The sequence below is a fragment of the Ascaphus truei genome, chromosome 18, assembly GCF_040206685.1.
Source record: "Ascaphus truei isolate aAscTru1 chromosome 18, aAscTru1.hap1, whole genome shotgun sequence".
Classification (NCBI taxonomy): Eukaryota; Metazoa; Chordata; class Amphibia; order Anura; family Ascaphidae; genus Ascaphus; species Ascaphus truei.
Genome location: NC_134500.1, coordinates 30,373,162 through 30,391,108, shown reverse-complemented (window position 1 = coordinate 30,391,108; position 17,947 = coordinate 30,373,162). Strand labels below are relative to the sequence as shown.

Sequence of the window (17,947 nt, the reverse complement as noted above, 5' to 3'; positions counted from 1 at the left end):
GCGATGTATAGACGCAGACCCAGCACTGAGAGCGATGTATATACGCAGACCTCGCAATGAGGGAGCGATGTATAGATGCAGACCCCGCCCTGAGAGAGCGATTTATTGATGCAGACCCCGCACTGAGGGAGCGATGTATAGATGCAGACCCTGCACTGAGAGAGCGATGTATAGATGCAGACCCCGCCCTGAGGGAGCGATGTATAGATGCAGACCCCGCACTGAGGGAGCGATGTATAGATGCAGACCCCGCCCTGAGGGAGCGATGTATAGATGCAGACCCCGCCCTGAGGGAGCGATGTATAGATGCAGGCCCCGCCCTGAGAGCGATGTATAGATGCAGACCCCGCACTGAGAGAGCGATGTATGATGCAGACCCCGACCTGAGAGAGCGATTTATAGATGCACACCCTGCACTGAGGGAGCATTGTATGGATGCAGACTCCGACCCGAGAGAGCGCCCGAGAGAACGATGTATAGATGCAGACCCCAACCTGAGAGAGCGATGTATGGATGCAGACCCCGCACTGAGGGAGCGATGTATAGATGCAGACCCCGACCTGAAAGAGCGATGTATAGATGCAGACCCCGCACTGAGAGCGATGTATAGATGCAGACCCCGTCCTGAGAGAGCGATGTATAGATAAAGACCCTGCCCTGAGAGCAATGTATAGATGCAGACCCCGCCCTGAGAGAGCGATGTATGGATGCAGACCCCGCCCTGAGAGCGATGTATAGACGCAGACCCCGCCCTGAGGGAGCGATGTATAGATGCAGGACCCGACCTGAGAGAGCGATGTATAGACGCAGACCCCGCACTGAGAGAGCAATATATAGACGAAGACCCCGCAATGAGGGAGCGATGTATAGACGCAGACCCCGACCTGAGAGAGCGATGTATAGACGCAGACCCCGACCTGAAAGAGCGATGTATAGATGCAGACCCCGCACTAAGAGCGATGTATAGACGCAGACCCCGCACTGAGGGAGCGATGTATAGGCGCAGACCCCGCACTGATGGAGCAATATATAGATGCAGACCCCGCACTGAGGTAGCGATGTATAGATGCAGGCCCCGCCCTGAGAGCGATGTATAGATGCAGACCCCGCACTGAGAGAGCGATGTATGATGCAGACCCCGACCTGAGAGAGCCATGTATAGACGCATACCCTGCACTGAGAGCGATGTATATACGCAGACCTCGCACTGAGGGAGCGATGTATAGATGCAGACCCAGCACTGAGAGCAATGTATAGATGCAGACCCCGCCCTGAGGGAGCGATATATAGATGCAGACCCCGCCGTGACGGAGCGATTATAGATGCAGACCCCGCCCTGAGAGAGCGATTTATAGATGCACACCCTGCACTGAGGGAGCATTGTATGGATGCAGACTCCGACCCGAGAGAGCGCCCGAGAGAACGATGTATAGATGCAGACCCCAACCTGAGAGAGCGATGTATGGATGCAGACCCCGCACTGAGGGAGCGATGTATAGATGCAGACCCCGACCTGAAAGAGCGATGTATAGATGCAGACCCCGCACTGAGAGCGATGTATAGATGCAGACCCCGTCCTGAGAGAGCGATGTATAGATGCAGACCCTGCCCTGAGAGCAATGTATAGATGCAGACCCCGCCCTGAGAGAGCGATGTATGGATGCAGACCCCGCCCTGAGAGCGATGTATAGACGCAGACCCCGCCCTGAGGGAGCGATGTATAGATGCAGGACCCGACCTGAGAGAGCGATGTATAGACGCAGACCCCGCACTGAGAGAGCAATATATAGACGAAGACCCCGCAATGAGGGAGCGATGTATAGACGCAGACCCCGACCTGAGAGAGCGATGTATAGACGCAGACCCCGACCTGAAAGAGCGATGTATAGATGCAGACCCCGCACTAAGAGCGATGTATAGACGCAGACCCCGCACTGAGGGAGCGATGTATAGGCGCAGACCCCGCACTGATGGAGCGATATATAGATGCAGACCCCGCACTGAGGGAGCAATGTATGGATGCAGACCCCGCATTGAGAGCGATGTATAGATGCAGACCCCGCCCTGAGAGAGCAATGTATAGATGCAGACCCCGCACTGAGGGAGCAATGTATAGATGTAGACCCCGCCCTGAGAGCGATGTATAGACGCAGACCCCGGACTGAGGGAGCGATGTATAGACGCAGACCCAGCACTGAGGGAGCGATGTATAGATGCAGACCCCCCCTGAGAGAGCGATGTATAGATGCAGACCCCGTACTGAGGGAGCGATGTATAGATGCAGACCCCGCCCTAAGGGAGCGATGTAAGGATGCAGACCCCGCCCGGAAGATGTGATGTATAGATGCAGACCCCGCCCTGAGAGCGATGTATAGATGCAGACTCCGCCCTAAGGGAGCGATGTATGGATGCAGACCCCGCACTGAGAGCGATGTATGGATGCAGACCCCGCCCTGAGGGAGCGATGTATAGACGCAGACCCCGCCCTGAGGGAGCGATGTACAGATGCAGACCCCGCACTGAGGGAGCGATGTATAGACACAGACCCCGCACTCAGGGAGCGATGTATAGATGCAGACCCCCACTGAGAGAGCGATGTATGGATGCAGACCCCGCACTGAGGGAGCGATGTATGGATGCAGACCCCGCACTGAGAGCGATGTATGGATGCAGACCCCGCCCTGAGGGAGCGATGTATGGACGCAGACCCCGGACTGAGGGAGCGATGTATAGACGCAGACCCAGCACTGAGGGAGCGATGTATAGATGCAGACCCCGCACTGAGAGAGCGATGTATAGATGCAGACCCCGCCCTGAGAGAGCGATGTATAGATGCAGACCCCGCCCTGAGAGAGCGATGTATAGATGCAGACCCCGCCCTGAGAGAGCGATGTATAGATGCAGACCCCCCCTGAGGGAGCGATGTATAGATGCAGACCCCGCACTGAGGGAGCGATGTATAGACGCAGACCCCGGACTGAGGGAGCGATGTATAGACGCAGACCCAGCACTGAGGGAGCGATGTATAGATGCAGACCCCGCCCTGAGAGAGCGATGTATAGATGCAGACCCCGCCCTGAGAGAGCGATGTATAGATGCAGACCCCGCCCTGAGAGAGCGATGTATAGATGCAGACCCCCCCTGAGAGAGCGATGTATAGATGCAGACCCCGCACTGAGAGAGCGATGTATAGATGCAGACCCCGTACTGAGGGAGCGAGGTATAGATGCAGACCCCGGACTGAGGGAGCGATGTATAGATGGAGACTCCGCAGTGACTGAGCGATGTATAGATGCAGACCCCGCCCTAAGGGAGCGATGTATGGATGCAGACCCCGCCTTGAGAGAGCGATGTATGGACGCAGACCCCGCACTGAGAGCGATGTATAGATGCAGACCCAGCACTGAGGGAGCGATGTATGGATACAGACCCCCCCTGAGAGAGCGATGTATGGATGCAGACCCCGCACTGAGGGAGCGATGTATAGATGGAGACCCAGGACTGAGGGAGCGATGTATAGATGGAGACCCCGTACTGAGGGAGCGATGTATAGATGAAAACTCCACAGTGACTGAGCGATGTATAGACGCAGACCCCGCACTGAGGGAGCGATGTATGGATGCAGACCCCGCACTGAGGGAGCGATGTATGGATGCAGACCCCGCACTGAGGGAGCGATGTATAGACGCAGACCCCGCACTGAGGGAGCGATGTATGGACGCAGACCCCGGACTGAGGGAGCGATGTATAGATGCAGATCCCGCCCTGAGAGAGCGATGTATAGATGCAGATCCCGCCCTGAGAGAGCGATGTATGGATGCAGACCCCGCACTGAGAGAGCGATGAATAGATGCAGACCCCGACCTGAGGGAGCAATGTATGGATGCAGACCCCGCCTTGAGAGAGCGATGTATAGATGCAGACCCCGCCCTGAGAGAGCGATGTATAGATGGAGACCCCGCCTTGAGAGAGCGATATATAGATGCAGACCCCGCACTGAGAGAGCGATGTATAGATGCAGACCCCGCCTTGAGAGAGCGATATATAGATGCAGACCCCGCACTGAGAGAGCGATGTATAGATGCAGACCCCGCCTTGAGAGAGCGATGTATAGATGCAGACCCCGCCCTGAGAGAGCGATGTATAGATGGAGACCCCGCCCTGAGGGAGCGATGTATAGATGCAGACCCCGCACTGAGAGCGATGTATAGATGCAGACCCCGCACTGAGAGCGATGTATAGATGCAGACCCCGCACTGAGGGAGCGATGTATGGATGCAGGCCCCGCCCTGAGGGAGCGCTGTATAGATGCAGATCCCGCCCTGAGGGAGCGATGTATAGATGCAGATCCCGCACTGAGGGAGCGATGTATAGATGCAGACCCCGCCCTGAGGGAGCGATGTATAGATGCAGACCCCGCACTGAGAGAGCGATGTATAGATGCAGACCCCGCCCTGAGAGAGCGATGTATAGATGCAGACCCCGCCCTGAGAGAGCGATGTATAGATGCAGACCCCGCCCTGAGGGAGCGATGTATAGATGCAGACCCCGCCCTGAGAGAGCGATGTATAGATGCAGACCCCGCCCTGAGAGAGCGATGTATAGATGCAGACCCCGTCCTGAGGGAGCGATGTATAGATGCAGACCCCGCTCGGTAGATGTGATGTATAGATGCAGACCCCGCCCTGAGAGCGATGTATAGATGCAGACTCCGCCCTAAGGGAGCGATGTATGGATGCAGACCCCGCCTTGAGAGAGCGATGTGTGGACGCAGACCCCGCACTGAGAGCGATGTATGGATGCAGACCCCGCCCTGAGGGAGCGATGTATAGACGCAGACCCCGCCCTGAGGGAGCGATGTATGGATGCAGACCCCGCACTGAGGGAGCGATGTATAGATGCAGACCCTGTCCTGAGGGAGCGAGGTATGGATGCAGACCACGCCCTGAGAGAGCGATGTATGGATGCAGACCCCGCCCTGAGGGAGCATTATATAGATGCAGACCCCGCACTGAGGAAGCAATGTATAGACGCAGACCCCGCACTGAGAGAGCGATGTATAGATGCAGACTCCGCCCTAAGGGAGCGATGTATAGATGCAGACCCTGCCCTGAGAGAGCGATGTATAGACGCAGACCCCGCCCTGAGAGAGGGATGTATAGACGCAGACCCCGCCCTGAGGGAGCGATGTATAGACGCCTACCCCGTCCGGAAGATGCGATGTATAGAGGCAGACCCCGCCCTGAGGGAGCGATGTATAGATTCAGACCCCGCCCGGAAGATGCGATGTATAGATGCAGACCCCGCACTGAGAGAGCGATGTATGGATGCAGACCCCGCCCTGAGAGAGCGATGTATAGATGCAGACCCCGTCCTGAGAGAGCGATTTATGGATGCAGACCCCGCACTGAGAGAGTGATGTATAGGCGCAGACCCCGCACTGAGGGAGCGATGTATAGACGCAGACCCCGCACTGAGGGAGCGATGTATAGATGCAGACCCCGCTTGAGCGATGTATAGATGCAGACCCCGCCCCGAGAGAGCGATGTATGGATGCAGACCCCGCTCTGAAGGAGCGATGTATAGATGCAGACCCCGCTCTGGAGGAGCGATGTATAGATGCAGACCCCGCACTGAGGGAGCGCTGTATAGATGCAGATCCCGCCCTGAGAGCGATGTATAGATGCAGACCCCGCACTGAGAGCGATTTATAAATGCAGACCTCGCCCTGAGAGAGAGAGAGCTTTGTATGGATGCAGACCCCGCCCTGAGTGAGCGATGTAAAGGTACAGACCACCCCCCCCCCCCCAGCCGAGAGCTCCCCCTGGGGAGTGAGTTGTAGGGTGCGGGGTCTGCGAATAGTGATCAATAAAAGCAGCTTTGTGTGAGCAGCAGAATGTGCTGGTTTTGGCTTCCACGGTTCAGTCCCACGTAGGAGCAAAGTGACCTAATAACAGGGATCTGTTTAATGTGTTAAAGCTGGAGTTGACACCACTTTAACTAGCTTATTTGAAGCTGTCACTGCAAGAGGCTCAGGTCTCCTTTGCATTTCAGCCTCTTACACCAAAGTGTTAACGGCGCATCAGATAGAACCAAGAACTCAGTAGGAAAAATATATATAAAAGACATACTTATTTATTTAAAAAACAAAACCACGTTTAAAGTGTCATCCACAAATATACGTTACAAAAAGAAAGGAACAAGGTGTGAGTGAGTATTTCTAGTGAATAAAGATCGGGCAATTTACTGGCAAGGAAGAAAAGAACATTATTAGGAGCGAAAGCCTCAAGCGGACGATACAATTAAAAGCATTAGAGGGAATCTAAGCGGCGCTTACAAAAAAGAAACATTTCTTTTAATATATGTCGCCTTTCATCATCTTTATTGAAAACTAATTACCTAAAGCTGCCGATCGGGTAGTTCTCCCTGGATCGATCATAAAGAAAATCCTGCTTCCCAGGGTTCACTAAATAGCTGCCTTTCAGTTTCAATCAATCCTTCAGTCAGTGTAACTCAGCAGCTACAATGTATCCTGGTATTACTAAGGTAACATTACCTATTGATACAGTTTGCCAATGCTCCCAGCAGTTTGAGCTGCAACAAATGATCCCAATCAGGAAAGTGTTGCTCAGATCTTGCACTGCTGGGGATGTGGCTAAACCTGCAATAGAAATCAAAGGATGCTCCGTGTATTAAAAATGGCATTACGAGTTGATTAAAATAAAACAAATGAAGTATTTAATACTACAGTCCTGATTTATTACAAAAAAAAAAAAAAACACGTAGCATATCTCATGGATCGCCTCTTTATACACCTTCTCTAGAACAGTTGTTCAATGGTTTAAAAACCTGTGCAAATTTCAGCCTAACTGCGACACATCCCACACACCCCCCACCAATAAATATCAATAATATGCAGAACAGACTTTTGGTTTGAGTTTACATAATGTGACACGCAGATCCGTGTGAATAAAACCTTTTGCTGCCAGAAGTGCGAAGGGTTAACATTAAAAGCATTTTGTCATATATATAAAAAAAATATCTATATAAGGGCCCCCGGAACTGGTCCCAGGCAGAGGCAGAGACTTTTTGGTCCTTGTGAAACACCGTCACCGGGCGCGAGAAGTCCAGGAAGACGCCCGATACGGCACTGGGGAATGGTCCGCAGCTGGGGGGACAGTTGGTCACTATGGCCCTGAGGTAGGTGGTAAGGGGTTATCGTTAGCGTCTAGAGGGCACGGTAAAGGATAAAACCAAGGCCGCTCCCCGGCGAGAGAGGTGCAGAGCATAGCAGCAAGCCACTGGCGTCCCGTAAAATGCTGCAGGCAACGGGTATCACAACATGCCCAAAATTACTAACCCGGGCTAATCCTAAAACCATTGTCGCTTGAAAAAAGACCCTAAAAACAGGTGTGGCCAACTCCAGTCTTCGAGAGCTACCAACAAGTCAGGTTTCCAGGATATCCCTGCTTCAGCACGGGTGGCTCAATCTTCAACAGCCACCTGTGCTGAAGCGGGGATATCCTGAAAAGCTGACCTGTTGGTGGCCCTTGTGGTTGGCAGTTGGCCGTCCCTGCGCTAAAGTCCGGCTGCATTGAGCTCCATGTTACAGCCGCGATTTCCCACCTCATCTGACGTACACTTGCGTCGCGAGGCTGCCGCTCATTACCTGGCCCTCTGCTTCTGTTGCAACAGCACAAACCGGCCCTCTTCAATACCGCAGGGAGTCTCCAGAAGTTGGGAAAGCAAGGAATCGCCGCACGCTGCAGCCTCCTGCTAAATCCACTTTACCCAAGAAGAGATGTCAGTTTGTGCAGCTGCCATTAACCCTTCCTGGCACCAGAGGGCTTACGATGTGGAGGCTGTTGACCGTGGCGAGTCTGCGGTTAATCAGCGCGGCGGGTGGGAGGAGACGCCTCACTGAGCAGTCACCTCCGAATATAAGAGCCCCTCTGCAGAGATGGCATCCCCTAACCCCACTGTCCTCACTGGGTTCTTGCAGATTAGCACCGGCGTGAAGTGGAACGTTACGCCCTGCCGCCGCCATACCGCCACGGGTTCTGCCGCGCTCACCCGGACCGTGCCCTCCGCCTCGGCCCGAGAGGTGGCAAACGCCAGTGGGCTCTTCAGTGTCACGCGGCCGGGGTCGATGACTGCGGTGGCGCACGCCTGAGTGCCAGCAGCTCGGGCGCCGGCAGCCACAGCGGACACCTGGTTGCCCCAGAGGCCGTCGGCAGTGGCCAGGATGTGGTAGGTCAAGGTGTGGAAGTGGATGCGGCTCAGGGTGGAGGCTCCGCGCTCGGGGCCCTGCAGGAGCCAGAACAGAATGTCGCTGACCGTCCCGGGATCTGGGATGCCGGTCCAGGCCGGGAGGGAGGAGTGAGGACCGGAGGCCGACTGTGTCAGGAACAGGAGCTCCTGCTCGTTCAGTCCCAGGGAGTTAATCAGTGGGAAGACCTGCTGACCGAGACACAGAGGGGTACAGAGACCTGCTGACCGAGACACAGAGGGGTACAGAGACCTTCTGACCTTGAGACACAGCCATCTCTCGCACTCACCCCTCTCGCCACTACCATCCCACCCCTATGCTCCCAATCCCTTCTGTCCCCCACCTCTCGAGCACACCCCTGTCACCCCTGCCCTCCCCGGTCTCCTCGTGCACACCCCTCTCGCCCCTTCCCTCCCCTCTCGTGCACATCCCTCTCGCCCCTGCCCTCCCCGGTCTCCTCGTGCACACCCCTCTCGCCCCTTCCCTCCCCTCTCGTGCACATCCCTCTCGCCCCTGCCCTCCCCGCTATCTCGTGCACACCCCTCTCGCCCCTGCCCTCCCCGCTCTCTCGTGCACACCCCTCTCGCCCCTGCCCTTCCCGCTCTCTCGTGCACACCCCTCTCGCCCCTGCCCGCTCTCTCGTGCACACCCCTCTCGCCCCTGCCCTCCCCGCTCTCTCGTGCACACCCCTCTCGCCCCTCCCCGCTCTCGTGCACACCCCTCGCCCCTGCCCTCCCCGCTCTCTCGTGCACACCCCTCTTGCCCCTGCCCTCCACCCCTGCCCTCCACCCCCCGGTCGGTTACCTGGTACATGATGCCTCTCATCAGGTCCCTGTCTGTCATGCTGGCCAGCTCCAGGTGAATGAGGATATCCGAGGGGACCTCAGACAGGGCGGCTGCAGCCTGGAGGACACATTCAGACAGATATGTTTGGGGGTCAGCTCTGTCCGGGGCTAACCTCAGGAAAGGGGCAGTTATTGTCAGAGACAGGATGGGTATTAGTGAGAGAGGATTGTGTCTGCCCCTCCTCCCCTTGCCCTCACCTATCTCTGCACGCCCTTGCTCCTCTCCTCACCTCTCTCAGCCTGCCCTCTCGGGTCTCCCGGCTCAGTCCCTCCATCATGTGCAATCCGGACAGGACCAGTAACTGCGGCTGGAACTCGTCCAGACTCGAGAGCAGAACCTCCAGGGAGGTCATGGCGCCGTTAGAGAGGTCGTGGGAGAATATGAACCGGCTGGCAGCTGGAGCCCGACCTGAACCCCACTGCTCCCCTATATATAAAGATATAGATACATCAGGCGTGCGCCACACACACACACACACACACACACCTCTTCTCTTATATCAAACACACATGTGCAAAACTGTATGCAGTCCGACTGCCCCGCACACGCACTTTACACTTCTAACACGATCACACGCGTGTCCGTTACCCGCTTTGTACTCCAGTATCAGGTGGTACTCGTCCTGCTCCTGCAGGGAGGACGGCGGCACCAGGATCCGCTCGTCCAGCAGCTCGTGGAGCTTGGGGCCAATCGGACCACAAAGAAGAACCTGGAGTGGGGGGAGCAGATTACACAGAGGGGAGTGATTCCTTTTACTGCACCACGTGTGCGCATATATACACAGGGGGCGGTGCTTACTGTATGTATATACACGTGTGAGCATGTATATACCCAGGGGGCGGTGCTTACTGTATGTATATACACGTGTACGCATGTATATACACAGGGGGCGGTGCTTACTGCATGTATATACACAGCGAGCGGTGTTAACTGTATGTATATACACACACGTGTGAGCATGTATATACCCAGGGGGTGGTGCTTACTGTATGGATATACACGTGTGAGCATGTATATACCCAGGGGGCGGTGCTTACTGTATGGATATACACGTGTGAGCATGTATATACCCAGGGGGCGGTGCTTACTGTATGGATATACACGTGTGAGCATGTATATACCCAGGGGGTGGTGTTTACTGTATGGATATACACGTGTGAGCATGTATATACCCAGGGGGCGGTGCTTACTGTATGGATATACACGTGTGAGCATGTATATACCCAGGGGGCGGTGCTTACTGTATGTATATACACGTGTGAGCATGTATATACCCAGGGGCTGGTGCTTACTGTATGTATATACACGTGTACATACACGGGGCGGTGCTTACTGTATGTATATACACGTGTACGCATGTATATACCCAGGGGGCGGTGCTTACTGTATGGATATACCCAGGGGGCGGTGCTAACTGTATGGATATACACGTGTACGCATGTATATACCCAGGGGGCGGTGCTTACTGTATGTATATACACGTGTGAGCATGTATATACACAGGGGGCGGTGCTTACTGTATGTATATACACGTGTGAGCATGTATATACCTAGGGGGTGGTGCTTACTGTATGTATATACACGTGTACGAATGTATATACACGGGCGGTGCTTACTGCATGTATATACACAGGGAGCGGTGCTTACTGTATGTACAGTATATACACGTGTGTGCATGTATATACACGGAGCGGTGCTTACTGTATGTACAGTATATACACGTGTGTGCATGTATATACACGGGGCGGTGCTTACTGTATGTATATACGTGTGCGCATGTATATAGAGGGCGATGCTTACTGTATGTATATACGTGTGCATGTATATACACGTGGTGGTGCTTACTGTATGTATATACACAGGGGCGGTGCTTACTGTATGTATATACACGCGTGTGCATGTATATATAGAGGACGGTGCTTACTTTTTTTTAGGGTGTATGTAATGGGCTATATTTTGCAATATACTTATCTGTACATACAACCATCTGCACTTACATAGACTTTGCATATTTGGTGTACACGGATACATGGTAATCACGTGTTGATATAGAAGCATGATTTCGTGTCACCTACGTGACTCCGACAACAACCTGAAGGGTCCCCCACAGAATGTGACAAGGCATCGCTAACTAGTTCCCATCCTATTTAACAGGAATCGCGCATTACATGCATCGCTGAACGCCAGCGGTGAGTGTGCAAAATGTAGCAAGATTCACATAGATCATTCCAGTTGTATAGGGGCATCCCTGGGTGTAACGGCTGACAGACTGGGAAGAGCCCATCTGCGTAGCACATTACCTCCAGGTCTGGGTGCGTCGCCAGTCTCTGAGCGATGAGTGCTGCGTTCCCTCCTACGTAGTGCTGAGAGAGAGAGAGAGACACGGGTGGGTGAGAAAACCGTATTAGGGCCAAAGTGTACTAATGGCAGTGACAGGGTTAAGGGGCCATTCCCTTCTAGATACAAAGTGTACTAACGCCAGGCGCGCGTGCAGCAGCCAACACCGGGGCCATAGCCTAATGCTGACAGAGCAAGGCGAGAGGAGGGAGAGTGGCAGACCACACAGGTGCGGGCGCAGGTTACATGTGCCCCGGGGACAAGCGAGGCGAGATGGGCGAGTGGCAGACCACACAGGTGCGGACGCAGGTTACCTGTGCCCCAGGAACGAGCGAGGCAAAATGGACGAGTGACAGACCACAGGACAGATCACACCAGGTGCTGACACAGGTTAGCTGTGCCCCGGGAACGAGCGAGGCGACATGGGCGAGTGACAGACCACAGGACAGATCACACAGGTACGGACGCAGGTTACCTGTGCCCCGGGGACTTGGGAGGCGGTGCTGGAGATCTGCTGGAAGCTGCCTGCGTCACTGTAGAAGCGTTCGGCTGCTGCCGCCCGCTGAATGTAGTGCAGGAAGGTGTCAGCCAGCTCCTGAGGTGTGTTCAGGACAGTGTGATCTCCCGCAGCCCGAGGACTCAGACCCAGCGCCTGCAGCAAGCTCACCCCGGAGAGAACCACATCCACACAGGCGTTCACTCTGCAGGGGGGAGAGGGACACGTTAGCGAGGACAAGGCAACTGCCCCATGGTTTCAAATCCTAGTGTTGGTTCCCTGTGACGAGTCCCGTTACCGCTACAGTACCTTAGATTGTAAGCTCTTCAGAGTCTCCTCGTGTATGTTAATAAGGAGATCTAATATTTAAATTTAGCATAAACTCCCAAAGTCTACCCCGTCCGCTGGGAAACCTGAGACCCTATTAAATAGTTTTTTCCCCTTTCATATTTAGTTCAGCTTTGTGTATCCCAAGCAGTGTTATTAGCCTCTATTACCTCTGCGGTGAGGTTATTCCGTGAATCCACAACGCTTGTATCATATGGGAGAAAAAAGAACCCAGTCTTCCAGCACTCAATCACAAACAAATGTAGAATTGTAAATTTAAAATACTTTATTAATGCCAAGAATAAAAAAATGGGTGTTAAAACGTAATTAAACGGTGTATTGTAACAGCACGTGACTGTGTCCAAATGTTACCCACCTTGAGCTGGGTGGGTGGATGTAGTAATAAAACCCCTTATGGATATTCGGGATTTGGACTGCTATATGTTATAGCTTCCTAAAAGGTATAGGAAAGGAGCCTATAAAAACTCACCCAGAGGTTTTGTCAATGTAAGTGTATCCGGGTATGTAGTGCACACTCACAAGATACACTTATGGTGCAATAGTATTAGTATACTATGCAAGGTCAGACCGTATCCACCCCTATTGTGGGAATAAACTGCTCCCTGCAGGGAGCAGTTTATTCCCACAATAGGGGTGGATACGGTCTGACCTTGCATAGTATACTAATACTATTGCACCATAAGTGTATCTTGTGAGTGTGCACTACATACCCGGATACACTTACATTGACAAAACCTCTGGGTGAGTTTTTATAGGCTCCTTTCCTATACCTTTTAGGAAGCTATAACATATAGCAGTCCAAATCCCGAATATCCATAAGGGGTTTTATTACTACATCCACCCACCCAGCTCAAGGTGGGTAACATTTGGACACAGTCACGTGCTGTTACAATACACCGTTTAATTACGTTTTAACACCCATTTTTTTATTCTTGGCATTAATAAAGTATTTTAAATTTACAATTCTACATTTGTTTGTGATTGAGTGCTGGAAGACTGGGTTCTTTTTTCTCCCATATGATACAATCAGTCTCCATCCAGTCAGCACCTCACTGTGGTTATCATCAGCTGTGCGGGTTTTTCTTTGTGTATAGCAATCCACAACGCTTCTATGAAATAACTCACTTTCTCATGTCTCTCCCGAGACTCCCTCCCCCCAGATAACGACTTCTTGTTCCAGCATTTGTCGCTCTCTGAAATATGCATCTCTCCTGCACATTGTTAAAAACCTTGATGTACTTGAAAGATTCACACGTATCCATTCACCCTCCTCTCCCTCAAGGTGGATCTAGACCCTTAGTCCTTCCTGATTTTATCATGTAGAGAGACCATGAACCATGTTTCCATCTTCAGCTACCAAACACACAGCTTCCATAATCAACAGTTTAACCCCAATACACGGTCCTCTCTAAGGAACCATTTATGGATAATGGTACACCAAGAAATCCTGACTGTTCTCTACTCTTAGGTAGGTAGTGAGACCACATATAGAGAGATAGGTCTTACCACATGAGTTGGGTAGACATACCCAAGGTACCCATTTAGGCAACTGTTGGGTAGCCATTGAATGCCAACCTTGAGGATCAGATTAGCCTTGGCAAGGAGTCGTCAGCCCTACTGGCAGACGAGGGGGTCATGTTAGGGCTCTGCCCGTACTTACCCCACAGCCACCCTCTCCCACTGCTTGCTGGGGGCCACGATGAGCCGGTCCCATGCTGCGGAGAGATCTTCTTCAAGGGTTGGGGTGGCCGGCTCGCGGGAGGAGAGGCTCCGCAGGGATGACGAGAGGTAGTTCAGGGCGGCTTCGGGGATGTCGGGCTGCAGCTCATAGAGGAGGCCCACTGCAAAGGCCAGCAGACCAACACACACAGCCTTGGTCCACATGATACCGACTGGCGGAGGGGGAGGTCAAGGGCTGAATCAACCGTAACGCAACTAACCAACAGATTAACCTGCTGTGCTACTTCACCAGTCAACCACCCAACCAACTAACCAAGCAGTTCAACATGCCAAATACGACCCAATGTACTAACCAGTTCTCCAACCTACTACCCAGACAACTAACCACGCATTGAGCCACTGGACTAACCAACAACGAACTAGCTGCCCAATTATGGAGCACCCAATTAACCAATTTAACCAGCTCCTCAAACTCCTAACTAGTCACTAACCAGCTTGCCAACATAGTGGCCATCCGTAATTAACCCCCAACCACCCAATGAATGACCTAACCCGCCACACACCCCGGCTTCCCCACCGCTCTCTGGCCACTCCGGGCCGCTCTGACGTCACTGGGCTCTGTGAATACGGACGAGCGGAGCCAGGCGCCTAATTTTTGTGGTCACGTGAGAGTGGGTTTGGTCCAGCAGCCAATCAGCTTCTCTTTAGTAGCCGGCGGAGGGGCGTGGCTTGGGGTTTTCTGCGGCTCCACGTCGCCAGCACGGCTGCTGTTACGTAGCGGTAGCTGTTTGCGTAATGCGGCACTTGTACGCTGCGTGTCAGCGGCACTTGCAGGTAGTCGACAACGGCCATGTTTGATTTGGGCGAAATTGTGGACAAGTGTGTGGATGATGTCTGATTATGAAAAGAAATGAGTAAACACACAGCTTCACTTCTCATATACATATAACTGCGCAGTGTCTGAGGGACAGCGTTTGCGGGACAGACAAGGACTGTAAAATAAGATAGACATGCACTGCAGGACTGATAGAGGGAGAGCGTCTGCGAGATGGACAGACAGGGACAGCCAGTGGGAGAGCGTCTGCGAGATGGAAAGACAGAGGGACAGAGTCTGGGGGACAGACAGACAGCGTATTACCTTACATATTCATATAATCTACTTAATTATTCCAACTCGTTATGCAAAATGTACTTTCCATTTCTTATCAAAGTTATTGATTGTGGAATTATTTATTCGTGAATTCAATTGCAATCGCACAAAAAAAGTTCACATTTTGTCACTTTGTTCATTTGATGAGATCAAGAAAGCTTTCAGTGATAAAAAAAGACTGAGGAGGGAGAGAACGTGCACGTGATTAAAGGGCTCGCGAGGAGGGAGATGTTCTGCTGCGCACGCATTTGAGGGGCGGTCTCGCGGGAAAATGCGCGCGCAGCTGAGGGACGATCCCTTGGGTAGGTGCGCGCGCACCACTGGGGGACGGCCTCGAGGGTGGGTGCGCGCGCAGCTTGGGAGGGGGATGGGGTCGCGGCGCCGCGCGCCGCTGTGTGTGTGTGTGTGCCTGAGAGGCGCTTAGTTGTCGGGAGCGCGCGTGGTTGTCGGACGCGCGCGGTGTGTGAGGAGTTCGCTCTCCGGTGTGCGGGCCGCCGGTGTGAGGCGGAGGAGGAGTGACTCGGTGTGTGTGCGCGCGCGGGGGGTGTCTCCGGGATGGCACGCGGAGCCCGGTGAGAGGGCGCGGGATGGCGGCTCGGGGCTCCCCCGGAGCGGGTGTGCGGGTTACCCGGGGGCTACTCGCCGTCTCCATCCTCCTCATCCTGGGGCAGGAGCCGGCGGGGGCCACCAAGGCAGCAGGTAAGGGGGAGAGGGGGTAACAAGCGGGAGAGGGGCATGGGGTAACAAGGGGAAGAGGGGGGTAACAAGGGGAAGAGGGGGGTAACAAGGGGAAGAGGGGGGTAACAAGGGGAAGAGGGGGGTAACAAGGGGGAGAGGGGGTAACAAGGGGGAGAGGGGCATGGGGTAACAAGCGGGAGAGATGGGGGCTGAAGGGGTAACAAGGGGATATCACTGGAGAGAGAGGGATAACAAGTGGGGCAACGGGGTTGAGGAAGGGGTAACAAGGGGGATTGTAATTGAGAGGGGTAATAAAGGTGAATTAGGGGATAGCAAGGAAGATAGTGGGCAATAAGGGAGAAGCGGGTAACTGGGCATAGGGGCATGAAGGAGATCAATAATGGGGTGTTATTAAGAAAGTGCAGCAAAAGGGGCTATCAAAAAGGAAAAAGGTAATCAGGGCGAATTCTAGGGGCTGTGGGGGGTAAAAAGAGTGGTGGAGGGGGTAGATAGAAAAATTAAGTTGCTAAGGGTAGAAGTCTGGGGCAGTAGAAGGGTGAGAGAACAGTAGGAGTTTGCCCTGGGAGTTTTCTGGTTACATTGGGTGTACGTTGCTGGCATTGTTACTTGGGGCACTTTGTGGGTCCATACAGCAGATTGGGATATGGGGTGGGGGTATTTTTTTTTGTGGCTGAGTTTGAGTATAAATAATGAAGATATGGTGGGCTGTCTAGGCTCCCCTTTACTCGTGACCTGGTGGGCAGGTTCTGGGGGCATTTAGCAGGTTAGGTGGCATTGTTGGGGAGACTTGGTTAGACGCCCAGCTGCCAATACTGGATGCTGTTAGAGTTTTGGTTGCCGGGTATCTTGTTCCTTGGTCTTGTGAAGCAGAGTTTGGTGCCCGCCATGGGTTATCTGCATTTACTTGAGCTCTGGCGTGTTACTAATTGCCCAGCCATGGGTTGGCATTAGCAGGCTGCGTTAGTTACTCCTCTGTGCGCATGGCCAGAGTTAGATGGCCTGGTTGCTGCCAGTTTCATGCATTTGTTTAAACACTGATTTGTGTCACCTGTTGCCGGTGTCTGTCATTACCAGCCTGGAGTGGGTGCCTCCAGGTGGGCAAAAACACACACGCTCCAATGTATACACCACTTCAGGCGTGTTCCTGCACACGGATGTAATGTATACACATGAGCAGATTCGTGCCTGTGCCAGGTTTATATATGGCTGTCCAAAGTGGATCCACAACCCAGTGTGTACATAAACCATTTCATATTTCTTTTCAGACGTTCTGTTTACTTCTTTGCACGGCTGGGCACTGTTTGCAGATATTTGCGTGCAAGCTTGGAACAGTATATTTATTTATTCTGCTGGGCCATATGTTTGCAGGCTTCTCCTCCAAAGCGATTGGAGGGATATTTTACATTGGGGGGGTTTGTGCACAGCGGTTTTTATCCAGGATCTCATTGTCCTAAATGGAAATGTGCGTTTACGCGCTGTAACCTTCTTTGGGGTGGTATTGGTAACTGGAATGTGTTAAGATTCAACACTTTGCTACATCAGGCTGAGCTGGTTAATTTGGTGGGAGAGGGTGGGTTTACAGCAAAAGAGCTGAGAGACAAGATCAGCATCTGCTGTCTCATACATGTCCATGCAATAATGCATAAAATATGCATATATATATATATATATATATATATATATATATATATATATATATATATATATATATATATATATATATTTGTGTGTATACACTCTCTCACGCGCTCTCACATTAATCTACATACACGTATTCCCGTGATGGTATTTGTGCGTATTAACGTGTGTTTGTGCGCGCAAGGACATATGTTTACACATAATCACGTAATTAGGTGGCAGCTGTTTTTCTGAGGTACTGATGTGTAAATCTATTAAAGTATATATTATAATGTTTACTGCACATATTTGTCCAGTAACTCCTAATATTGACTGGATTGTTGTGGTCAGAATACTGATTAGGTACAATGTAAAACCCCGGAGGTGCTGGATTACAGCGCTGTGCACGGATCTCTGGGAACAAAGTGACAAAATACATGTATGGAATCTCTCTCTCCTGGAATACAGGGAGCGTTGGTGAGGTACATTGCGTGTGCGGTGCTTC

The 17,947-nt window shown here is 52.7% G+C and overlaps 1 protein-coding gene across 2 annotated transcripts; it reads right to left on the bottom strand.

The window, feature by feature from the left end:
* Nucleotides 1-6,117: 6,117 nt before the first annotated feature.
* ADPGK (ADP dependent glucokinase) lies at nucleotides 6,118-14,619 on the bottom strand. 2 transcript variants are annotated; one of them, XM_075576026.1, is made up of 7 exons: nucleotides 13,957-14,619; nucleotides 11,928-12,153; nucleotides 11,416-11,478; nucleotides 9,704-9,824; nucleotides 9,345-9,541; nucleotides 9,074-9,172; nucleotides 6,118-8,460 (listed from the first exon to the last, which is right to left on the bottom strand). In XM_075576026.1, exons 1-7 carry the CDS (start codon nucleotides 14,178-14,180, stop codon nucleotides 7,918-7,920), a joined length of 1,473 nt encoding a protein of 490 aa, XP_075432141.1. In that variant the 5' UTR covers nucleotides 14,181-14,619; the 3' UTR covers nucleotides 6,118-7,917. The 2 variants fall into 2 exon arrangements, with proteins under 2 accessions (XP_075432141.1, XP_075432142.1); XM_075576027.1 differs by having other exon boundaries at nucleotides 6,118-8,457; nucleotides 13,957-14,618.
* Nucleotides 14,620-17,947: the final 3,328 nt, after the last annotated feature.

Excerpts from the sequence above, each read along its gene's own strand:
- ADPGK (XM_075576026.1), bottom strand. The coding sequence starts at position 14,180 with ATGTGGACCAAGGCTGTGTGTGTTGGTCTGCTGGCCTTTGCAGTGGGC. Across the intron at positions 9,825-11,415 it reads CGACGCACCCAGACCTGGAG|GTTCTTCTTTGTGGTCCGAT; the intron begins GTAATGTGCTAC and ends CCCCCACTCCAG. Across the intron at positions 9,542-9,703 it reads GATACTGGAGTACAAAGCGG|GGGAGCAGTGGGGTTCAGGT; the intron begins GTAACGGACACG and ends CTTTATATATAG.